At 39.2% G+C, this 24,764-nt stretch overlaps 2 protein-coding genes across 4 annotated transcripts; one reads left to right on the top strand and one right to left on the bottom strand.

Annotated features, from left to right (window-relative positions):
* Positions 1-7,410: 7,410 nt before the first annotated feature.
* mat2aa (methionine adenosyltransferase 2Aa) lies at positions 7,411-16,324 on the top strand. Its single transcript, XM_085413812.1, has 9 exons — positions 7,411-7,739; positions 9,446-9,523; positions 9,861-9,983; positions 10,358-10,470; positions 10,592-10,735; positions 13,276-13,494; positions 13,605-13,787; positions 14,446-14,579; positions 15,146-16,324. The coding sequence occupies exons 1-9, from the start codon at positions 7,640-7,642 to the stop codon at positions 15,246-15,248; spliced, it is 1,197 nt and encodes a 398-aa protein (XP_085269938.1). The 5' UTR covers positions 7,411-7,639; the 3' UTR covers positions 15,249-16,324.
* Positions 16,325-18,157: 1,833 nt separating this feature from the next.
* Positions 18,158-24,304, bottom strand: sftpba (surfactant protein Ba). Of its 3 annotated transcripts, XM_085413815.1 has the most exons (10): positions 24,196-24,304; positions 24,072-24,121; positions 22,530-22,604; positions 19,787-19,909; positions 19,584-19,694; positions 19,410-19,490; positions 19,079-19,262; positions 18,674-18,732; positions 18,521-18,586; positions 18,158-18,438 (listed from the first exon to the last, which is right to left on the bottom strand). In XM_085413815.1, exons 1-9 carry the CDS (start codon positions 24,245-24,247, stop codon positions 18,530-18,532), a joined length of 792 nt encoding a protein of 263 aa, XP_085269941.1. In that variant the 5' UTR covers positions 24,248-24,304; the 3' UTR covers positions 18,158-18,438; positions 18,521-18,529. The 3 variants fall into 3 exon arrangements, with proteins under 3 accessions (XP_085269941.1, XP_085269939.1, XP_085269940.1); XM_085413813.1 differs by having other exon boundaries at positions 19,079-19,490; XM_085413814.1 differs by having other exon boundaries at positions 19,079-19,490; positions 24,199-24,304.
* Between the last annotated feature and the right edge of the window lie 460 nt (positions 24,305-24,764).

The raw sequence follows: 24,764 nt of genomic DNA, 5'->3' as shown, positions 1-24,764 counted from the left end.
CTTCTTATATTTACTGAAAGGCCTCCGTGCAAGCTTGAACATGTTGCGTGTGCCGTCTGAACTGGATTTCAGTCTGAACTGATGTCCGTGTGGGTCCTACAGAGAATCAGAGTTGGAAAAGTTGTTAATGTAGCAAAAAACAAAATGTATTGCATTTTGTTCATAATCTCTTTAAAGTCATGATCGTTTTTTTTTTTACCGCTTTCACTGGAGTGGGTAAATGAGTCTGCAAAGTTAAAAAAAACTGATTTACATTTCTTGTTTATTACTTTTATCGGACATCATCCGATCTCATTTATACACATTTAAGATATAAAGTAGAAAATATCCTTTTGTTTGCATTTGGAGACTCGGTATTTGACCATCCCAAATATCTGGACCAGGGAACCAACTCCTCAAACCGGTAAAAAGGTCAATTACACAGTTACACGATCGCTAAACTAACCTGTTTTTGAATAAAAGAAAACCATACAAGCATGAGCCCTGGAATCTCGGTTGTAAAAAAAAAAAAAAAAAAAAAAAAAGAAGCACTACACATTACTTTTCTTATGGTTAGCATACAGGAGTTGCTGCTCACACCCTGAGTTGCACTAATGTGTCTGTCAGATGCCCCAAATGGAATGTCAGGCCGCATGCGCACTCATACCGGACACCTCCTGACCTTATTTCCACGAGCCCTTGACTCAGCTGCAAAGTGCTTACGGGGTCAGTTTCCTTTTCATCAGAATTATCTGCCGTCATTCAGACATAAGTTGAGCAATGGTTTAACCAATTTTCCATCAAAGGGATGTTGGAATTAAACAGAGGATGTAAGTTAAGGAAATATAAGTCTGACTATGGAGCACATCTCCTTCAGTGTTAACAATAATGGATTGCATTTCTCTCAGTCAACTGACTGTTTAGGGGGGAAAGCAGCTAATAGTTAGTGGGCTCTGTGTTTGTGGTTGTTGTATGTTAATCACACTAGGAGTGAACAAAAGCAGAAAAAAACCCTGTAAAGATGCAGACTGTGAAAGTCTGGTTTATACCATAAATCTTACCAGCTGTAACTGGGTTTTTTGTATTTTAAGTTATAAGCACGTGTCAAGACTTCTGTCTCCCACTGCTGATGTGATCCTCCTTTTTTGTTCCCTATTAATGATCTACGGTAATTTGTGATTTCAGAAGAATGGTCACATAAATTTCATTACAAATTTTTTGCCTTTGCTTGAATGTGTCTTTAAATCCTTTCTTGTTCAAATAGTTTATTCACATAGTAAAGAAGTAGCTAGGGAACTCAGTAAGTAGGAACAGCGATAGTTTAAAGGCATTTTCTACAATACAGAGGATTTCATCATCCGTAGTTTGTGAAAACTGCAGTTTAAAAAACAAATCAGTAAATTCCCAAATGACGGACTCTTTTCAGAGGTACGCTTCATGTACTGATTAACATACAGTTCAAAGATGTACATTAGGGTGCACACTGGTTATGTGGATTTGCTATATGAATATGCTCAAGACTCTGTTTGAGCTAAAAAAAACTTGAAATATATATATCTGTATATTTTAACATAGATAAAATGTTTTTGGATAACAAACAAGTCACAATTTAAACACTGTTTGAATAATCAAAGAGATATTTATAAAGGGCAGGCTACAACAGACATGCTTACAGGGAGCTGTATTGTCTCTTTTGCATAAGCCACACCAGAAACGCTCTGTGCGGATAGCAAAGTCTGCGCTGTGGGAGTGTCTGGACCCTCCACGCCAGGATCTGCCGCACAACCTCGCACTGGTCCCCAGGGCCACGGCAAACTTGTAAGCCCTAGTTCGGCTCCCGAAAGAAAGATGCTCGAGTTGTTCTTGTGTCCGACAAAAATTAGTTCTAATATGTTTTATTTTTAATGTTACTGCGTTGAAGTTAGCACAATTTAAATTCAAAAAATTATTAGTCTCTTAAATGAACGGCATCTTGACGGGGACTCGGTGAAGGGCTTAAAAAACGAATACATTGTTTTACATCTTGTGCACTTGGATACACTTCAATGAAACTCGAAAAGTGGGACACACAATATGGAAATGATGACTTGACATTTGTTTGGGAGGAGTGTAAGTATAGAGAGGAGGAATTCCTACTTCCCATTCATGTACTCTGCAATGTGCATTGTGTCCTTGTGACATGTTTACTTTTTTTCAAAATAAATAGCTGTGAAAAAACCCATCAAAGTTGAGGTAAGTATTCACCACAGTATCGTGTTTTTTTTTTATTAGGGTCAAATTTCTCTTTGGGTAAAAATTAAGCCAACATCCAAGTGTCAAAGGTCGGTTCTAAAAAACAAGTCAGTCCCTGAAGCTTATTTGTGCCACAGATGCTAATTCAGTGACTGCGGGGGTGTGTAAGGAATGTTTTGGGAACTGTCTGATCTTAAAAAACTAACTTTGTTGTTACATTACAGCAATATTGAGGAAAGATTTAACGGCTGATCATGGAGCAGGATGAAGGTCAAAGGGAAAGTCCCTGCCACGCTTCCGGTTATACTTCCATCTGGCGTAGTCATCTGGGTTATTTTGCACGTACAAGGAGTTGGGGCCTTTATGAAATTCTTTTCTTGGCTGGAGGCATTAAGAAATACTAATAACGATTAGAGGGGTTGTTGACTCCTCCTTGATGTGCGTAAAACAAGAACTTTTTCTTTTAGAGTTTCTGTCTGTCGAGAGTTTCTGCTAATGAGAAAACCTGTCGGAAAAGTCACTCTAAAACAAAGAAAAGTCTTTCCCGCACAATACCTCATCCGAGGGTGTTTTAATAAAATTATTTGGCGCCGATTTCTGAGTACGGGCGCTGCGCTTTTTTCATGAGGGTTATTTATGGTTTTTTTACACATACGAGGTGGGCAGCCTGTAGGTTACAAGCAGATAGAAAGTCCTTCTTTTGTCATTACAAGCGCTTACCTCCACCCAGGCACTGGATATATATATATATATATATATATATATATATATATATATATATATAAATAAAATGCAATCCGTTACTAGTCAGATAATCTTAAAGGTTTTTATTTTATTGTGCCTGTAATATAAGAAAGTAAAATACATCCACTATTGAAAAAAAGAAATAGTTCTTTTCTGAGAAAAAGGATATCAAGATCACATTGTCATAATATTTAAACAGAATTCAAACTATGAGTTTGTCTGTGGACTGCACTGACTCAACAGAAATCTGCTGCGTCACCCCCCTGAACTCTCCATGCCCCAGGAACCCTCCCTCTCTGATCCCCCCAGGAACCACCCCTCCTTTTTTCCTCCACCGGATGCGATTAGTCACACATATGGAATCGATAAGACACTTCCGGAGTACTTCCGGTAGGGTCAAAAGGTCAAGGCTGGGGCCATCAATCAAATTTTGACACAAGCAGGGTACCTATTTTTTCACGTAGTTGGCCATCCATCAGTCATGAACAGAAAACATAAGAGACGTGGACTCGACTTATATTTTTGCATGTATGTGTAGAGTGCATGCTGGACTTAAAAAGGTGTTTTCAAAAAGGTAAAAAGTCTTTCTTTTGAATGTCCAACAAGAAGTCAATGTTGAGTCAATGTTAAGAACTCTAACCAACAAGATCCAAAACCAAAGATGATGAAAAAGCATAAGAAAAAAGGAATCCTTATCTGAGCAAGTCACATGAAAAAGAAACTTTACCTGTGGTCATGTGAAAAAATAAGTACACACTTAATGCTTCCATAGTAAATAAGAGGGTAAGTATAAACCAGATGTTGCTGATCAAATGCACTTGATGGACTAACCATACAACGGTGAAACTGAAATAAATGGATAAATAAATAAGACAAATAAGAGTTGCATCTCAGATCCTGAATCAGTTAGCATATTGTTAGAAAACAGGACTCTAATTCCAATTCACTTTACCATTGGAGAAGATATATTTCCATTATATACTTATGTGGTTCTGCCTAAATGAAGGTGAGATGCCCTCATGTGGCTGTACCATTTTGGAGCTATTTGGTGTCCCTTAATAATTCATTAATTAATCTAATGGATTATGACACTAATTCTAGTTCTTCTATCTATCCCAGAACACAAATAACGTTTTTTAAAGTTGGGATTACAAAAACATGGAGTGTGATCTCATTACATTAACATTACTTTTGAATTTCTTCAGCATCAAATAATAAATGTGGCACCTTATTGAAAAAATAGATGCAAAGCTTTGACTTCCAAAAGTACAGTAGATCTTTGGTCAATGACATATCTCTTGTAGTTTTGCCTATGTACACCAACATGGTGGATTTAAAAGTGGATCAAGATGTGACTGGAGTGCAGTTTGTGGGTTTAACAATAGTATTACATAAGATGATTAAGAATTACAGAAATCAGGCGACTGCGTCACCACTGAAGACATTTCTTTATCTTGTGAAACTCTTGGGTCGCTTTGAGTCATCAGTTTTGCAGCATATGGCTGAACATGCGTAGCGAGTATAGCCTTGTACACTTCACAGTTCATGCTGTTACTTCTATCAGCGGTCACATTATCAATAAATGCTAGTGACCCAGTTTCACTGGTACCCATACATGCCCATGCAATAACATTGACTCCAACATGTTTGACAGATAATGTGATATGCTTCAGATCATTAGCTGTTTCTCTCCTTCTCCACGATCATTATGGTGCAAATTTGTTTTGGTTTCATCTGTATAATGTTTTTTCCAGAACTGTGCTCTCTTTTGGATGTTTTCTGGCAAAGTCTAATCTGACTTTCCTATTTTTGGGTGTAACCAGTGGTTTGCATCTTGTTCTAAAACCCATTTGTATTTACATTCCTCCTTCTTCACTATGTTAGATGTTTTGTTATCTGTTTTTCTTGACCATGGAAACAATTCTGTCATCATCCACTTAAGCTGTTTCCTGTCATGTTTTAGGCCTTTTGGTGGTGCTGAGCTGCTCACTGAATTTCTTCCTAAAGTTGTTGCTGTTTCTCTGGTTTTTCAGTCTTCATTTGCACATTCTTCCCTTTGGACCTCTTATTGAGTGTTCCAGTGGAAAGCTACCAAAGGTTGGATGCTTAGAATCCAGAGGTGGGACCAAGTCATTGTTTTGCAAGTCTCAAGTAAGTCTCAAGTCTTTATCCTCAAGTCTCAAGTCAAGTCTCAAGTAATGTCAGGCAAGTCAGAGTCGAGTCTCAAGTCACTGGTGTAAAAGTCCGAGTCAAGTCACAAGTCTGAAACTTTGAATTTCAAGTCCTTTCGAGTCTTTAAAAAAAACAAAACGAAAAAATAATGTTGCAGTTATGCTAAATGTAAATATTAGACCATGTAATTTTAAAATCTGTGTTTTTCTCAACACATGACAAAATAGTGAACTTAGAAAATATACACAAATTGTGAAATTGCACCTCTTTAAAATGCAGCTCAATTAAACCTAGCTCCAAGAATAATTTTCACCGACAGTTCTGTGATAAGCTGCATGTTATTCTTGGATGCGGTTGTAGGACCGGCTTTAAAATCGCATGACAAAAATATCATACACATTAAAAAAAACTGTATCACCAACGTAGCCTGGACAACATTTGCTAGTTGGATGAAGTCAGCTATCTCATCTTAGCATATTTATATGCATATTTATAATTATACGCTTCTTGGAGTGAGTGCACACACTCATGAAGTTTAGTAACTTCAGGTCACTGCAACAAGCCCAGGTACAGTTTACCGACGGATGGGTGCAGGACCTTGAAATGCACCGTGTAGAACGAAAGACCATCGTACGTATCATAAGTTTACCAGTCTCACAAATCGTCTTCATAAATACACATTCGTTAACCGTTTATTAATAGGACCTTTGAGCTCAACGGTAATTAATTAGTAGTGGAAATAATTTCTGGTAGCATCACAGAAATGTAGCAGTGACAACAATATTGTATGCTGTAATCGTACTGGGCAATTAGTGATACAAAAAACCTGTTTTATCCTGTGAATAAAAGTATATGTTTTTATCAGTGTACCATAATAACAGAAGCGAAACGCAATATTGTGTCAGGATAATTTACTATTTATGCACAATAAACAAAGAAGCATAGCGCGACAATTTCTGTTCAGCGCCAGACTTGCTTGTAACCTATATCACCAATTATGTTATGAAAATGACGCATTAACTACAACAGCAGACTGACCTTCGTGTAAATGCTTGGAGCAGACTAACCTGTGAGCTGGAGTGTTCTGGGACGTTATATTTGGTCTTTGAATGGCTGCAATCCAGTCGCGTCTTTGTTACTTCGGAAACATGGCTCGAACAATTTCTCTTCAACGACGTAATCCGATAACAACCGATCTCTTTACCCGTCGGCTTCCCGTGGCTGTCATGCGACCGGCTATTGCAGTTAATAATACAACAGCTTCTTGACATTTTTGTGTTTCTTTTTATCGCTGTGTAACTGATTTTAATTGAAAGCCTGCGTGCGCTAGTACCGCTTGCCACGAGTTCCCAGAATCCTTTGCGGTTCTACCCGTGAATGACGTCACATTTTCAATCTCTATATAATATGCATGTTAAATTTTATATTTGGGGTAAAATATCAAGTCTTTTCAAGTAAACCGGTTCAAGTCCAATTCAAGTCCCAAGTCATTGGTGTAAAAGTCCAAGTCAAGTCACAAGTCTGAGAACATTTTTTCAAGTCAAGTCTAAAGTCATAAAATTAATGACTCGAGTCTGACTCGAGTCCAAGTCATGTGACTCGAGTCCACACCTCTGTTAGAATCAACTTATCTGCTTAATTTTTTTGTGAATTATCGGGGGAAAGACATCACATGGCCATGAAACTGCTTGTCAGTCAATTGCTCAGTTGCATTTGAGCCTCTGAAAGTGGCTGTACTTTCTAAACAGTTAATGCAATACATTTGCTAAACCCCTTTAATTAAATCTGAAAGTCTCTACTTGAATCACATGTTAATTGTTTGATTTAAATCCATTGTGCTGGTGTGCAGAGGGTATTACAAAAATTGTAATTTTCCCAAAAAACTGTTTGACATCTTCCTATTCTCTTTGCACATCTCATAATGTTTTCAGTACAAATATAAAAAAAAAATGAAAACACTTTGCACACAGTACAGTGGAAATTTATCCTTTACGTATTTACAATCGCGCAATAAATTAATCCCTCTCATGGCATATATTTTAATAGTGCAATCATGGTTTATTAGGGTTCTTATTTTTGTATTTCCACATTCTAGACCATAACATCTTGTCACAAACGTTGGAAACTGCTTTCCAAATACTAAACACAACGAAACACAGCGTGCAGCAGATCTCAGGGTTCACTTGAGTCACTTGAGCAATTTGTCTTCAGCGCCATTTGGCGTTTAGCTCTTGGTATGAACACGCCCATGAGCACCACATGGTCTGTGCTCAACAATAACATTGGCTGCAGAGCAATGATTTGAGGGGTCTGAGGAAATTCGTGCAGACCATAAATTCAGCTGTCTGGTCCGTCCTGTTTTCCCTGAACTTTAACTGTGGTTGTCGCTTTGTGTGTATGTGTGAGAGAAGCAGGTGACCCTAGTGAAGGTGTAAAACGTGTCTCCCGGTTTTCTATTAAAGCTGTGTAGTGGGTATATAGTCGGCTAGCTTGTAAGCTAAGAGTGGCTAAAATGAACTACCAGATGAACGGTTTCATTAACAACAGCAGCTCGGTTTACGATGAAGACTGCTTCCTCTTCTCTTCTGAGTCAGTTGGAGAAGGACACCCCGGTAAGTTTTAACGTGCCATTCCCTGTCTGTGAGGTAGTTTCCTCCCTCCTCCTCCTTGACCATAATAATTAGCTTAGCATCCTGTCAAACAAGGTTGGGTACCGCTGCTAGCTTGGCATGTCTGAGTGGAGTTTATGGAAAAGCTAGAAATAATAATTTCAGTGGCTTGTTTAATTTACTTTTGAACAGTAAAGTCAGGGAATATTAAGTAAAAGGGACACAAAGAAGAGGACACGACGTGATTTAAGTGAATGTAAAGGTTGTTTTAAAAGGGAAAGGGATAAAAGTTACACTGGCTGGAGCAGTCTAATTTCGGCTAAACTCTAAAGCTGAATAAAACTGATATTTAGAACGTTTTAACTCAAAAAACATGAATGAAAGAATGGCCTGCTCGGCTTCTGTTTTGTGGACTGTTAAACAGTTTATACAAAATGTAAAGTTTCCCACATACCTTACAGACTCTACCTGTAATCATTTATACTCCTTAGAAGTTAAGGGAATAGTTTATTTGAAAGCTCAAAGTCACTGTTGCATGCTAGCTGCATGGCGGCTAGCTGGTATGCTAACACCACGTTATCCCGGACTGTTGGTGCTTGTCAATCACATCCACCCCATCTCTCCGTCAGCAGTCAGATGTTTTATCCCGTTGGGGGTGTTGGCAATACACGCAAATTTGTGGTTATTTAGGACCCTTGGCTACCTTTTAGCACTGCATCATATCATAAGTTCAGACAGATAATAATGCTTAATTTGTCGGAGATGTTTAAGAGTTGATTTGTCCTGCTTTATCGCCACTTTTCAAGTCGCACACTGACACCTCTCCTAAACAGCTCAAACAAAAACCTAACTTAATAAGCTTAATGAGGCTCGGGCCTGTGGCAGGACTGCTTTTGTGTTGGCTAATTCACTGTAAGGGCTTACTAGAGCACTTAAGCCATCATTAAAAACGCTGTGACAAGACTAGTTAAATCTTTTCAGTGAAAAGACTTACAAGAAGCCAAAACTGAGGTCTTGCATGCTTTAATTGAAGAATTATTGAGCAGCTTGGGACACAGTGTGCTGCAGTTCTCAGTCTCATACTGGGACAGCTCTGTTGCAACAGATAATAGGCTTACCAGTACTCCTAAATATAGGCACTGCAGGGGCTAGTGCTCAACTCTGAGGGCAAAGTAGTCCCGTTTACAGCCTTTGCAGTTAGAAGGGAAGAAAAACTGCTTCAACAACCTGAAAGCTGAATAGTCTGTTTGTAAATCCTGTCACACCGGTTCTAAAATTTGTTTTTTGGAAATGTTGAAGTTGAAGACCAACACACTATGGTTGGTCTTATACTATAGTTAAAGGCCTCCAAATATGTGGATATGGAGTTTAGGCTATGGGTTTCAATTTCTATGCATTCAAGCAATCAAATGTGGAAACTACATCATGAAAGGGCAAGCACAAATATCTTTGCATCTGTTCTGTATTGAAATGATTTTTGCTTTTGTTACAATTGATTGAAAACTAGTCATTATCCAGTCTTAAGTGGCAAGAAGTGTAAAACCTTCTCTTAATGATCGTAATTATTAATTTGAGACTTGGCTTTTTATAATATGCATAATTTAATGTTTCATTCATTTAATTATGAAGTAAAATATCAGCTGTTATCGTCATTTTACCAACCAAACTAAGGAATCGCATTAAACTGTTGTGCTTATTTTGCTCCACAGATAAAATCTGTGACCAAATCAGCGATGCCGTGTTGGATGCACACCTCAGACAAGATCCTGATGCCAAAGTAGCATGTGGTAAGTCAAAGAGGCAGGGCAACCATAAAGGCTTTTTTTTTTTCTTCTTTTTTTTTCTTTTTTCTTTTTTTTAACTATGGCACATGATCCACTGTTGAACCATATCTATGCAAAATTGGGCATGTTACAAATCTCTGAAACAATACCAGTCTGAAAATGTACTTTCTTAAAATGTTGTTTTTAGGGGCTTGTATTCAAATGATCTATCATGTGCTTTCAGAGTTCTGCCCTAGGGTGGGGTTTAGGTGCAGACATGGCAACAGTTGTTAATGAACTGCATTTTCTTCAGGCCATTTTCATTGCTTTCACTGCATATTGTTTTGTTTTTTGTCCTCAGAAACTGTTGCCAAGACTGGGATGATCCTGTTGGCTGGGGAAATCACCTCAAGGGCTAATGTGGACTACCAGAAGGTTGTCAGGGACACAATTAAACATATTGGCTATAACGACTCTTCGAAAGGTAAGATCAGCTAGCTGTGAGTTTAGCTCCGGTTCAAATGTGTGCAGTTGTATCCAAAAGGCCAAAGAAAGAAAAGTAATGGTAACTCTCTTCTCTCTTGGAGAAAATTACAGTAAATCTTGAAGTCTGATTATTACCCTTTCATAAAAAGACTTATGCCACCACTCTGGCTTAATGCCACTGATATCATGGACGTAGGCTGAAAGATTCTTGAACTTTTTTTAAAATTATTATCAACTATAGTTGGTCTACAGATCTTGTTTGCACATAGTGACAAATTCAGTAGATGCAAAATTTGTCCTAATACTACTTTATTTTGACGTATAATGATAAGCTGAAACATTTTACTGAGGCTTATTTTGGGGGATTTATAGGCTTTGATTACAAGACTTGCAATGTGCTGGTGGCTTTGGAGCAGCAGTCCCCTGACATTGCCCAGGGCGTTCACCTGGATCGCAAAGAGGAGGATGTCGGAGCCGGTGATCAGGTCAGCTGATTCTTACATTTTGTCTAGAGCCAAGTAACTGAAGCCAGAAATGTAGCAGTAATGTACTTTAATGATTTGGTAAATCATTTAATGATTTGACACATGACTGCAACTGTGGCAGGGTCTGATGTTTGGGTATGCCACTGATGAGACAGAGGAGTGCATGCCGCTTACCATTGTCCTGGCTCACAAGCTCAATGCCAAGATGGCTGAATTGCGCAGAAATGGAGAGCTGCCCTGGCTCCGCCCCGATTCCAAGACTCAGGTATGTGGTCAAAGTATATTTACAGTTTGGAGCCAGTTCTTTAAGTTATAAGTGTAGGTGGAAGCTAAGTTTGTTTATTTCCTTCCTTTGTTCGGCTTTTGTTTTTCCTCCTCTTCAGTTTGTACACTTATGGTTAGTTGGTAATTGGCTGTAACCTGTTAAGGTTCACAATTGAGGAAGGAGAGTACACACCACCCATGGTCCAGAAGCTCTTGGTCAAACGATGATTTTTAATGAACACACGTGTGGGAAGACACTCTGTACGCAGACAGCCAGTAGTCCTCGACTCAATCAAAGCATGAACAGATATTTTATAGCATCAGGGTTTGATTTACTGACGCCCCTTCATGCGTCACAGATACATTTTATACATAGATCAGACTTTTAACCCAGAAGATCATCTTCTATTTTCATGGCTGGTATTTTCCTTTCTTATCTTAAAGTGAATTGTTCCTCTTTCTTGCCGAGACACTTTTGCAGTTACAACCAGACATGACTAATCTCTCCTCTAAATAAATCTAACTAATGTGTGTGTATGTGTTGACCTCACATGCTCTTTGTGTCACCTCTTCACCTACTGTCTGTGTCTCGTCCTCAAATGCTCTTTCTCAATTCACCTGTTGCACTTCTGACCTTTTACCAGACCAGAGGCTCACTGAGACTATGTGTATGTCTTCTACTAAATAAATGTTTTAACCAAGAACCTCTACTTAAAAGCTTAATATAAAATGATCTGATATATAAGTGTTTTGTAAGCATGTATTGCAATTCCTTCTATGGCTCCAAGTCACTTGCACAATAGATTGTCCGAACATCGCGCCGAACAAAGCTTCCGACCCCCAATTAATTGACCGAGCTCCAACTCTTTAATAAGCACAGATATGCATTGTGTATAAAATAGTCATAACTGCTTAAGGCCTTCTTAAAGCTATCTGTTACATTGTTAAAGCCTCGTCTTAGCCTGCTGCTCAAAATAACTTCCACTTCTGCAAAACTCTCCAAGCCTGTTTCCTGTCCTGTTACTTTTAGCCTTTCTGAAAGACACACTGTTCAACCCCTGAATGCAATATAAACTCCAGATTGTATTATTAATGCAATGGTAATGATGACAATTATTTAGCAATAGCAGTAAAATAATTTCCCTGCTCCACAAACCCTATTTCTGACTGTACTGAATAATTTAGACAGTATTTGCAGATTTAAGTGTGGTTTGAATGTTGAGTTCCTGCTTTGACATGCTGTAAAAGGGAAATCTTAATACTGTGTATAAATAATGAATGGTAATATTTTATATTCTGTGTTTAAAGTGCTTGGTGCCCTCTGTTCCTGTTTTGGTGCATTTGCTGTTGACTCTTGTACATTTTTGATGCAGTTTATAAAGTTTCACTCACACAGACGGTGTAAAAGTTGGATGGGTGGATGTAGCTACCATGATGCCACTCATTAGTTCTGGAAGTCCAGCTTTGAAGCCTCAAAATAATTTTTTTTTTTTTTTTTTTTTTTTTTGTAGTAAAACCTGATGTGAGGAGAGAGGGTTTGACTGTGAAACTGCACACTCATTGGCTAACAACTTGGTAGACAAGTCATGCCATGGATTATCCTCCTTTCTGATGGGATGTGTTAAGACAGTTTACAAAACTGACTTGTAAAGAGTACATTCTCACTTGAACATGTTGACTCTTAGTCTTTCCTGTGCATCAGTTTATCTTGCATAGTAAGCAGGTGACTGTGTTGAAAAGCTAAACGCAACAGCCCGAGTTCAACTCCAATCAAAGGTTCACTGCTGCATGTCTTTCCCCCTAATCCCTCATTTCCCCACTACTGTTATCTAAAGGAGAAAGACCAGAAAAGCAATGTGAAAAAAGAAAGCAGTCCTCCCATAGGCCAGCTGCAGGTATCTCCACCTGGTGGACCTTAAAAACATTGCAGATTTAAAGCTTTTGTGCACAGGTTTCACTTTTCAAACACAGAAGCTACATCAGCAGGGATAGCTCAGTAGGTAAAGTGGTCGCCCCATGATCGGAAGGTCGGCGGTTCGAATCCACTTAACGGCTACCCTGAGGTACCCCTGAGCAAGGTACCGTCCCTACACACTGCTCCCCGGGCGCCTGCTTAGTGGGCTGCCCACTGCTTCACTGAGTGAATGGGTCAAATGCAGAGAAAAACAAGTAATTTCCCCATGGGGATCAATAAAGTATTATTATTATTATTATTATTATTATTATTATTATTTATACAATTTATATTTATAGTTCAGATAAAATTGGACAATACTGTCTGTCCTACATTTTGGGAGCTCTGCAAGAAATGAAGATTTGTGTTGTGGGTTTTTATGCTGTTTTTGGAAAGATACTGTTAGCTAAAAGACATCCTCACATTAACTATCAATGCTTTAGCCACAGGCAGTGAAAATATTTGTGGTAAATACAGATGCATGTCATTATTATTGCAGATGTTCCTGCAAACTGTTTTGCTTACGTTTGTTCAAGCCTGTGATCATACTAGCTGGAGCCATCACCTGTCTTTGTTTTCTCCCTCAGGTGACTGTTCTGTACAGGCAGGATAGAGGAGCCATGGTACCTCTGCGCGTCCACACAATTGTGATCTCTGTGCAACACGATGAGGCCGTAGGTTTGGATGAGATGCGTTGCTCTCTGAAGGAGCGGGTGGTGAAAGCCGTGGTTCCCAGCGGGTTTCTTGACGATGAGACAATCTACCACCTGCAGCCCAGTGGGCGCTTTGTCATTGGAGGACCACAGGTGAAACAAAAGCTGTAAACCTTTTGAAGGCAGCCATGCTGTCACACTAAGGTAATTAAACTTTCTAGTGAGATTTAATGGACTAATACCTCCACCTTTACTTCTGGCAGGGTGATGCTGGACTGACCGGGCGTAAGATTATTGTCGATACTTACGGGGGTTGGGGAGCCCATGGCGGTGGAGCTTTTTCTGGGAAGGACTACACAAAGGTAGACCGCTCTGCAGCCTACGCTGCCCGTTGGGTGGCCAAATCTCTAGTAAAAGCTGGGCTCTGCAAGCGTGTCTTGGTCCAGGTGAGTACACAGTATATCAGTTTTACTCAATCTAAAACCTGCATATAATGGGATTTAAAACTCAGCTGCCTCTAGAACTGAAGGTACTCAAATTCATGGTTTTACATCTCACAAAAAGCAGTGTTTACAGCTCCCCGTAGACAGTCATGCACCAGCTTGTCGTCTATTGAATTCTGCTTGTTGGTTTAATCACCTTTTAATGTTTTCATATTTAATTTGTCTGCAAAAACCTGTTACCATTGTACATGCATCATTGCATCTTGCTCTGGATTTTCATTTGCTGGTATTGGATTCCTGTGCTTTCTAAGAGCATAGAAAATATTTTCTGTGACTGCCTAGACTTGAGTTGTTGATCAGTGTGTACAGTATGTGTTGTAAAATGTACTCTACAGTTAAAAAGTTCTCAATGCTGCTCTATTGGGAAAGCAAATCAAGTGGTGAGCAGTTCTAACTGGTCTCTGCAGCTTGTCCGTAAGCTCACTATTCCTGGGCTTAACTGCAGCAATGATCAGCTCTGTATCATCACACTCACAATTGAATTGGAGAAGCTTTTTGACTATAATCAGTGTACTAAAGCACATGTGGAGTGCTTTGGTGTTAAAATGTCTCTCCTGTCATTATTTTTGAATGATGTGTTTATGATTAACAATTGTTTTAGGTATCCTATGCCATTGGTGTTTCCCATCCCCTCTCTGTCTCAATCTTCCACTACGGGACCTCCCAGAAGAGTGAAAGGGAGCTGCTGGACATTGTGAACAAGAACTTTGACCTCCGTCCAGGAGTTATTGTCAGGTATTCTGTGACAGTATCAGGTCTTTGCTACCAAACCTGCACTTTAGTTCTGTTTTATTAGGATCGTTGTCATTTGGTTTTAAACAAGAGGCATAAAAAAGCTAGTCATGTAGTCTAAGCCCTTAGCTGTACAGGCCTAGAAACTGGTCTGAGCATCTGGCAGCCTACGGTTACTACGGAGAAAAATGTGGATTCCTTGACCAGCTGGCAAGTAGTTGGTAGGTGAAATTGGGCACAAAGTAGGTGGTTTTACTTCTCTATATTTCAGCAGTGAAACTGGCATTCACCCAATCAGACGTTATTCCCTCTCTCTTGGGGTCTGGGGCCTAAATGTCAGAAAACTCTCAAAATGGAACCTAGTCTGTTAATGAGGTAAAACATTGGCATGTGTATTTGAGTTATATGATATAACATTCCTCTACAATCTTGTGTTTTTAACATCTCTAAACAAGTTTCAGCTATTGTATGTTGTTAAAACCGTTCCTTTAACCAAACTGCATTTGTGATGCCGACTACCAAGAGCAGAAATGTTTAGCTGGCGAGTCACTATTTAATTCTTGTTTCAGGGATCTTGACCTGAAGAAGCCCATCTACCAGCACACAGCAGCTTACGGTCACTTTGGTCGTGACGTCTTTTCATGGGAGGTGCCAAAGAAGCTGATGTACTGAACACCCCCCTCCTGTTTAATGGGCCTTGTATCTGTCATCCTTCTTCCAGTCTTCTCCCTTTTTAAAATTCGTCCTCTCACAAACAGCCACACTTTGACAGCCTTTGCTACATACAAAATGCCCTTTATCCACATGTTGGTACACATCCCTGCAGAGAAAAAAAAATGGCTATTTCAGTTCAGTTGCCAAGACCAGAGTTTAAGCGCTGCGGCCAGATTCAAATAATTTCTGGTGCATTTCTTTTTCTTTTGCATAATTAATGGCGATCATGTTTCCTGGCACACCTATGGAAAGAGTGCACCGATTTGTATGTCAGCAAATCTGGTATTATTGACACCTCCATATTAAAACCATACTTGCATACAGTAATGAAAACACTTCTAGTATTCCACAACCTTCAAATTCAGAATCTCACTGCAGTGTAGTTTTAGAAGTGATCAGTGGAAATGTTTTGTCTAACTTGACGGTAACTACACAGTACAGAAACGTCTTCTATTCCACTTGCACTCCTTTTAAAAAAAAAAAAAAAAAAAAAAAAAAAAATGTATATATTTTTTTATAAACCTCTTGATGGCAAAGATGGGTCAAACGCTACAGTTTTCTATTTATTTCTATTTTTGTTTGTGCTGTCCCTTCAGGCCAGTGTTTTCTGACGTTTTACAGAGAAGTCAGAAGCTGCTATGATCTCGTGGTTATGTTGGGCTGTACCTCGATTTATTTTGTAGGCTTTAAAACCATGTGAATGTTACAAATGATGTTAAATGTGTCAACGTTCTGCTGACCAAGATGAAGGCACAGTACTTGGCATTACCGAGACAGAGTCTGGGTGTATTACAGAGAAACCTGGGCTCCGTCACCTCTAAGCAGGGGCTGCCTTTATCTCATGGAAACACCGTACTTAAATATTTTATGATGGTGTTTGAATGTGGGACCTAAGTTTGACTAGCAAGGAGGGACAACTGAATGTTTGTCAAGTCGATTTTATTTTTTAAATTCTGAAAACTTTTCCCAATCTTGTTGCCTATCCTGGTTTGTCCCGCCTGAACTCAATGGGAAAGTGGAACATGAAGAGTAAAGCTACATCACAAAGATGTGAGCACCGCACAGCTTCAGTTAGTAGTTTTAAGGTTACCTAAAACGCATATTGCATGTACAGATGCTGTTAATCGAATGCAGAAGTTGTAAAAGAAGCTTTTCTTTTAAAATATTTGTTTTTAAAGCGATGTATTCATATTTAATGCCATACATTGTGGGCTATGATTGTGACAAATCAAATGTTTCCATGAGAAACTGTTCTGAGATAACTGCTGTTCTTTTAAAGAGACTGATACACTTTTTTGCTAAAACTCTAGATTGTTCATGTATGTGTGATTGTCAGACCCTGGCTAGATTCAAACCTGAGGCTTTTATGGAGTTTTTGCCTTTAAATGCTTTTCCTGTTGCACTTCTCACCTAAATGCTGATTCAACTCAGGCTTGCAGCATTTGGATGTTCCTGTGTTGGTTATTGGCAGGTTTAAAATATGCCTGCATCATGCAGCTAGATGGTGCTGTGTTCCCCAAAATTATAGTGAAGTAGGTTTTTAGTCTGACTCCTGTAGCACCACCTTGTGGCTCGTTGCATGTACTACAGATTTAAATTGCTCCTACAAATCTGGCAAACATGTCTGAAAGAGGGTTAATGTTCCCCTCACCTTTGTTCAGACACTCCCACAATAGTTACGGTCATCCTGCAGGCTTTATATCTGGCATTTGTGCAAAAGACTACTTGCGCTTATTGACATCTGCACCCTCACACACAACCTCTGACAGAGGGAGGGAGAGATCAGTTGTAGACGACTGTTTTAATCTTGCCGCCGAGTGGAAGAGTTGGTGGGATAACTTGCCATGTCCAGTGTATTTATTTCTAGGTTGCTGTCTTGTGAGTTGAGCAACCCACAGAGATGCAGGTGTCGCATTTATGTGACTGCGTTCATTCAGACTTGGCGCATGCTTAAAGTGATATATTAATGTTGCAGTGTTTGGTAAGATTTTATTTTTTCATCGTGCTCCTTCAGGCATGCAGCAAACGCATCAGGATGTAATCACAATAACAGGATGCTGTGGCTGATGGGCTAATGTCACACTGGTTATTTAAATTAAGGAACCTACTTTTTAAACTTTGTCTCCTCTCGCTCATCCACAGATGGAGAAAATAGTAGTTGGTGTTGTACAGAGAAACCAGCCTGTTTACATGTCTCCTGTGGACGATGTGTTTGAGGAGCACTCCCTCCCTTGTTCAGTTTTTGTTTTTTAAAATCATTTAAGTCTGCCAGCAGTTGCTAAACATGGGGGGTAAAAAAAAAAAAAAAAAAAAAAGTGCCTTTTCTCCTCTTGCAAATTTCCTCTTCCCCTACCTCAAAGTACACAACTTACCATTTTGACCCTGACAACCCCAAGGCTAGTTTCCGTCTTTGGCGTTTCCGAGTGTGATTTGTTGTTGACTTTCTCTTAAACTGTTGAAATAAAATGCACCCTTGCTTTGTGCTTACAGGCTGTGCTTGTTTTATGTGAAGGGCTAACTTCAACATCTTTAAACTGTGCTGCTGTAGATGACACTTTCATGTTTTTAAATAAAGCAGAAGTGATCCTGTCTGCGAGGTAAAGACGAACACTTCCGGTCTCTATTTGTGCTTTATTACTTCTTCCAAACTGCTGACTTGAAAGTAGGAAGATGACTAAAGACTAAAATATCTGCCCACCCTACATTCAGCAGTCGACTCAAACACTTTTACCTCATTTGACTTCTAAATCTCAAACATAAGTCTATTTAACAGCAAAGGATATGTTGACAAGTCAGCTGGGAAACACTACAAAAACACTTTATTAAAGAAGAGACAGGAAACTTGAGAAATGGTTGGTATATTAAAAAAAAAAAAAAAAAAAAAGCACAAAGGCAATAAGTGAAATCTAACTCTGAGCCAGTAATATTTACTCTGCTACAAGAAGTAGCAGTAGCGGAGTAAAGATGACACTTAAACACAATGTTTTCTGCATTTCATAACTCTGTGCAGGCTGAATATATAATGCAAAAATTACAGTATGCAGTAAGAAATCAAATTGGGATGTGAAATACTGTTAAAATGCTGCTGATGAAGATTTGGTGCTCGATGAAATATCTGCTGCGTCCACCACGCTGACTCTTATTGGGTCTGCTTTGAAAAGAAGTTGTGTTATTGAGACTGCATGTTTTTTACTTTGATTTCACACAAACTGTAATCAATGTACACCCACCTTAATCCTTCAGATTGTGTTGTAGTTCAGAGGCTTCCAGGCAAATTTGTGGCAGTAGAACAGAGTCTGCACAAAGTGAGACATGCATCGCATGTAATACTGCAGTGTCTGAAAGCTGAACGGGTGAATTCATTGTAATAGAGGTTTACTTACTCCGCACTTGAGAGCAGTCTTGACGTCTCTGCATCTGTATGTTGTCAGAGTGCATGGATCTGCAGGTTTAAAGCAGGAGATAGAAGAAAGTTCACTTGCTAACTGAGAATTCTTTAAAGGGACGTTTTGTATACTTTGATTTGTGCTTTCAGATTAGACGGATGCATCAAATTTAAATCTCAGTTCCTGGGCCTAAAAAGTACTGTAATGCATGAATGATGCAGTTGTAACTAATGTATAATTATGCCATATTAGGTCTGCACTTAAACTTTTTTTTTTAAATATAAAGCATGTACAAGACAAATTATTGGACATCCTGGTCTCTGGAGATTTTGTGTCCAACATATGACATATTATGTAAACGATCACAATCACTGCAATAGAAGCAAGGGAGAACAAACTGACCCACAAGCAGAGATTCTTCCCCTTTACAGAAGTGCATGAGGTGACAGATGGCCTGCGGGGTCGCATAAGCCAGTATTGCATCCAGCACTGTCCTGCTGACCTTGTCGATCACAGTCTCACACTGGTTGCGGTAGGAGGCCGGCAGAATATGGCAGATCTCTTCCAGCAGCTTGACCACTGCTTCCTGTAGAAGAGGAGCAGAGTTTAAAAAAAAAAAAAAAAAAAAACCACGGGCAGTGATTACTCTCAGCTGTGTGGTCTGATTGCTTTTAAGTGTCTGTGTGCAGCACAAGGAAGTACTGTTTTTATGTGCGGTATAACCGTGTTTCACCTCTGTTCTTTCTTTGGGAAGCAAACCCTCCAAAGTCTTGATGAGGAAGGTGCAGAAGGAGCATTCGGTTGAAGGCTTCACCTGATTGAGGCACATAAATGGCAAGAGTTCAGCACAATGTTTTTTGTTTTTTTTTCTCCCCGCAATGTGTCTTTCTAAACTTCAGATACTCACATTATCACTTGTCACAGCAGCCTGAAGGGCCTCCTGGGCAAAATAGCTGAGCATCTGCTCTTTATCACAAGAGCTGCAGAGCCCGAGGATTTTGCACACCTCCGCTGGTTTCTGTGGAAGAGAGGAAAACATGTTTACTGACTTCTCAGTGTCAGAAATGCCATACTCAAGGATGCATCTGGTTTTGGACTTCTCAGACTTACCAAGATGGAAGTAACAAAATTGATGGCCAGTGGGAACATCTTCTCCACCTCTTGTTTGCAGAGATTGGCAGCTGGACCGTGTATGAGTGCACACACGCTTTCAATGCCATTCATGATCTTTTTCTGTGCAGAATAAAGCGGTGAGTCAGAATATTGACTTAAAGACTGGTAGCCCCATTTGTCTTCAGCTAAGTAAGCAGAGCAGGTGTGGCATTTTTTTTTTTCACATTACATAAATAAACTTGTTGATTTATTAAAATGCATTTAAATGGCCTGTATTTGTATAGTGCTTTTACTAGTCCCCCCCCTAGGGACCCCAAAGCGCTTGACACACCCAGTCATCCACCCATTCACACACTAGTGGAAGGCAAGGCAAGCTACAGTTGTAGCCACAGCTGCCCTGGGGCAGACTGACAGAAGCGAGGCTGCCATATCGCGCCATCGGCCCTTCTGGCCAACACCAGTGGGCGGTAGGTGAAGTGTCTCGCCCAAGGACACAACGACCGAGACTGTCTGAGCCGGGGCTCGAACTGGCAACCTTCCAATTACAAGGCGAACTCCCAACTCTTGAGCCACGATCGCCCCGCTGGTTGCTCGTTTTCCTTTTGTTTTGCTTTGTTCATTTGTCTCTTTTAATTCTATTTTGTTGTACTTTTTCAACATGTTCAAAATAAAGATTCAATCAATCACGATCGCCCCCCTGTCTTCTGCCCCTTTAGCTTTCATCCAATCACAACATGTTCATTAACCACCTATTAATACTATGTGAGGCCCTAAACCAGAATCAGTGTTGTGGATATAAAGCTTCAGTACAAAATCTTAACAGTCACAGAGTTAACAAGTGAACTGAATGAATACTATTCAGTTTTCTATTTGTGCCTAACAGTAGCAGGGTTTTTTTTTTCCCCAGACTTGTTTATTATGGTGTCATGTGGTAGTGGTTGAGAACAAGGCATATGTTACTTTTTATTTATGTTTTCATATTTTCCTCTATATAATACTATTTAAAAGTCTTGAGGAACCCTTTTCTTGTTAAGACACTTAATGCTGACCTATGATGCATTCAAGCATCAAAACCCTAGTATTAGTAGTATTTTTGCACCAACCTAATCAAAGGTTGGCAGACAGGTGCAGCGTGTCCGTAAAAAGTTTCAGGAAACTGGACAAATAGAGGATAAGTGTTCATCATTGCCTAACAAGAGATTGAGTCTGAGTGGACAGGGTGGTTGTCAGGAAGCCACTCTTAAGGAAGGGAAATAACAAGAGAAGGTTGACCAAATTACACTGAAAATCAGTGGCAACAGGACTTATGGAGTGATGAATCATCATTTGAAAAATTTTGGGTTTAAGTCATTTTCAGAGGAGCTCAGTAAAGCGATCCAACAGTGAGTGTTTACAGCCATCTGGCATCTCCTGTTGTGTGGGGATGCATTTTATCCAGTAGTGTGCCTGCCTCTAATGGTAATGGATGGGCCTCTCAGAGCTCAGCATTATTGAAGCAGTGTGGGATCATCTTGACAGAGAGCAGAACAAAAGGCAGCCGACATCCAAAGAAGAGCTTTGAATGTCCTTCAAGAAGCCTGGAGAACTATTTCTGAAGACTAATAAGAATATTAAGAGATAACACGAAAACAGTTCAGGGTGTGTTGAAGAATAAAGGAGGTCATACCAAATACTGACTTTCAACCTCATTAGAATCAGACTCTGTTTTTGTCTCTTACGCTGTATTTCCATGTATGCTTACACATTGCAATGAACCACTGCACCTTTTCCCCAGCAAAACACAACAAAACGAGGGGTGGTTCAAGACTTTTGCACAGTATTGTGTGACAGTTTTGTTTGTTTTTTTTAAACAGATATTTGGTTCATTTTTGTTTTTTGAGATTAACAGTGTGCACTGATACAGTGACATGTGATTAAACGCTGGTATTTTTTAGGTGTTACTTCGTAGCGGCAGAACCGATTTAAAGGTGAAGCGTGGACACTGAGCAATGCGGTGTTTGGTGAAACGCAAATATTCAGACACTAATGTGTTGTTTCTTTTTTTATATATACATCACTCCATGTCAGTGTGAAAAAGGAAAACAAGGGGTGTTCACAATACTGCTGTGTTCATTAAATAAAGGCATTGCTTGACTTCACACCAGCATGCTGCTGTGCTACATAAGCTCCAGACACATACTATGTAATAAATCCCAAACATCTTTCTCTGCATCTTTCCATGTGTACATCCTCTTTTATATCAATGTTTATCAACATACGTGATAAAAAAAAAACCCCCAACTTATTTCTGTCTTTGGAGCCTGTAAACCAGATCAGGCTAGATCAAAAGAGGATCTTGGAAGTCGTGTGTGTGTGTGTGTGTGTGTGTGTGTGTGTGTGTGTCTGAACAAAATTTGAATGGTAAATTTCATTTCAACTTTTCTTAGAAAAAATAGGAAGTGGCTCACCACCAAAACTATGAAGTGACCTTTAGTTTGGTGTGTGTGTTTTTAAGACATGCACAACTGGTTACAGATTATTTACATCTCCGAAGGTGAAAAATGTGCTCTAGATGATAAGATTACACTAAAAATTCCTGGAATGTAAAATATTTAGTTTTTCTTTATTCATGCCACAGGTCTCATATTTTAATCTTATATAATATATTTAATATGGGAATGGAAGATGTGGATAACATTATCAGCGAGCAAATTTGAACATTTAGGAATGTGTTTGCTCCTCGGGCACCAGGTGTACTCACCTGCAGGTCTGCATTGGAAAGCATGTCAACAAGGAGTTCAAATATTTTGGTGCAGTCTTGGCAAACATCTCCGGTCTGAAAAACAAAATCACATGATGAACATAAATTAATACCCTAAATCTAGGTTTGTTGGGATCTCTGTGCTGTGGGCACAGTTTAGTTTGGTTTAAAGTTTATTCAATCTGGATTCAAAAGTAGGTGGTAAAACTTTTACAACCTTTTATAACTCGACGCGTAACAGCAGACTTCTTCATTTTGAAGAAATGAAAATCTCACTTCTCAACACTGCGCCCTTACATTTGCTTTTGCCCTCACTGTGAGCAGTGCTAAAGTATCACACACTCCTATAGTGTCATTACAATTCCCCACAAAAAAAAAGAGTTTTAGGGAAAAAGTCTGCAAACATGTTCATGGTACTCAGGGAAATTATGTGAGTTTTTTCCTTTTCACTAACTACTACTAAATTTTAAATTACAGATGTCCAACTCTTTTCACATCGAGGGCCACATACAGCCCTCTTTGATCATAAGTGGGCCGGACAAGTGAAGTTTCCCCTCCTGTGAGTTTAAAGACTACACATTGACTGCCTGAGATATTTTAACATAAGAAAAAGAAATGTAATTTCTACAGTTCATCTCAGGTTTTCTACATGACAAAGAAATGCTGCTGAAGTAAATAAAAGACCTCACGCATTGAACAAATTAGAAATTTCTATAGTCAGTAGTGAAAAAAACACACAACATACTTTTACTTTCATGTCTTTTACTTATTTATTTTGGTCTACTTTGAGTGGCCATGCAGGAGGCCTTTATTAGTAGGCAATGCGGTAAGACCAGAGATGGGCAGTAACGCGCTACTGTAATCTGATTACTTTTCAAAGTAAGTAAACCTCCGCCTACCCCACTCCTGCTTTACAGGTGAAAATAGAGCAAAGGGACCACTAGTCTTTGACTTTATTTATTTTCTGCTGTGTTTTACTTGCATCTATTTGAAAGACTGAGTGTAAACACAAAAAATATTTTATTTTATCTGCTGGAATGTGCAGAAAATAGGTTTAAATGTTAAATTAATTTCTTCAAGTCAGAGAATGGTGCATATAATTTTATTTTTGTTTGATGCATAAAGTTAAAAGATTAAAACTGATAAAACAAGTTTTAAAAAGAGACTTTTCCATTTGATTACATTTTGTATGATGGATTATGTAGAAAAAGTAGAATTGGGCTGAAAGATCTATCGCTTTATCACCTCTTCAGGTTGTAAATCGTGTTTTTTAAAAAGTAACTAAGTAATTAATTACTTTTGAAAATAAGTAATCAGTAAAGTAACGGGATTACTTTTTTGGGGAACTAATCAGTAATTAGTTACTGATTACTTTTTTCAAGTAACTTGACCAACACTGGGTAAGACTCATGAAAAGATTTTCCAAAGCCGTCCAGTGGACTGAATTGGAGTCCTTGCAGAGCTGATTCTGGCCCCCGTCACTTATGTTTGACACCCCTGATTTAAATGTAAAACATGGCTTAACTATGAGAAATCACTTACTTTTAACTCTTCAGGAACGCTTTCCAAACCACCGCTGCTGTAAGTCAAGGCTACAGGAAGAAATTTTCATTAATAACCTTCACTTTAATTAATCTCATCACTATACTTTATTTTATTGTCTTACCACAGCCTTGGAGAGCGATGGAGAGAAGCAGGGCAAATGTAAGCAGGGCCATCTTCTGTTAGTCTCTGGAAGGTTTCCTTCCTCACATCTGTGGGTGAACTGCAAGAGCTGCTTATATCTGATCCACAGCTGTGGTCTCAACCCGTTAGGTTTTTTTTTTTTTGGGGGGGGGGGGGGGGGGGGGGGGGGAGCACGCTTGAACCAATTTGATAAGATCTCATTCAGTTAGCAGAAGTTTTTTTATTCCCCTCCCATTCTCAATATGGTAATGTTAGTCGAGTTTCATATTCACTTCCTCACACAAAGGTACAAAAACAAGTTATTATTTTATCTTTCAAGACATGTGTGGGCTTTTTTTGTAAGTATGTGCTGTATTTCCTAATGCACTACACTGTCATATCCAACTCTGCATACTTTATCGCTCTTTCTTTAAAACTGTACCATTCACAACGTAACTGTTTCAGATTGTAATCTCAGTTTGCATTTGACAAACATAAATGGGGGAAATGTTTCTCCTGCTTCAACTCGTTCCTTTTAGCTTCCCAGAGTCTGTGCAATATCAGCAAATA

This window comes from Rhamphochromis longiceps, linkage group LG7, assembly GCF_057381845.1.
Source record: "Rhamphochromis longiceps isolate RC_006_pf linkage group LG7, R_longiceps_female_GT1.1, whole genome shotgun sequence".
Lineage (NCBI taxonomy): Eukaryota > Metazoa > Chordata > Actinopteri > Cichliformes > Cichlidae > Rhamphochromis > Rhamphochromis longiceps.
This window is presented reverse-complemented; position numbering and strand designations above follow the sequence as displayed.

Coding starts and splice junctions, on each gene's coding strand:
- mat2aa (XM_085413812.1), top strand. CDS start 7,640: ATGAACTACCAGATGAACGGTTTCATTAACAACAGCAGCTCGGTTTAC. Junction 7,740..9,445: donor AGTTGGAGAAGGACACCCCG/GTAAGTTTTAAC, acceptor TTTGCTCCACAG/ATAAAATCTGTGACCAAATC. Junction 14,580..15,145: donor CGTCCAGGAGTTATTGTCAG/GTATTCTGTGAC, acceptor TTCTTGTTTCAG/GGATCTTGACCTGAAGAAGC.
- sftpba (XM_085413813.1), bottom strand. CDS start 24,247: ATGGCCCTGCTTACATTTGCCCTGCTTCTCTCCATCGCTCTCCAAGGC. Junction 22,605..24,071: donor GCGTTCCTGAAGAGTTAAAA/GTAAGTGATTTC, acceptor TTTGTTTTTCAG/ACCGGAGATGTTTGCCAAGA. Junction 19,910..22,529: donor TTTCCAATGCAGACCTGCAG/GTGAGTACACCT, acceptor TATTCTGCACAG/AAAAAGATCATGAATGGCAT.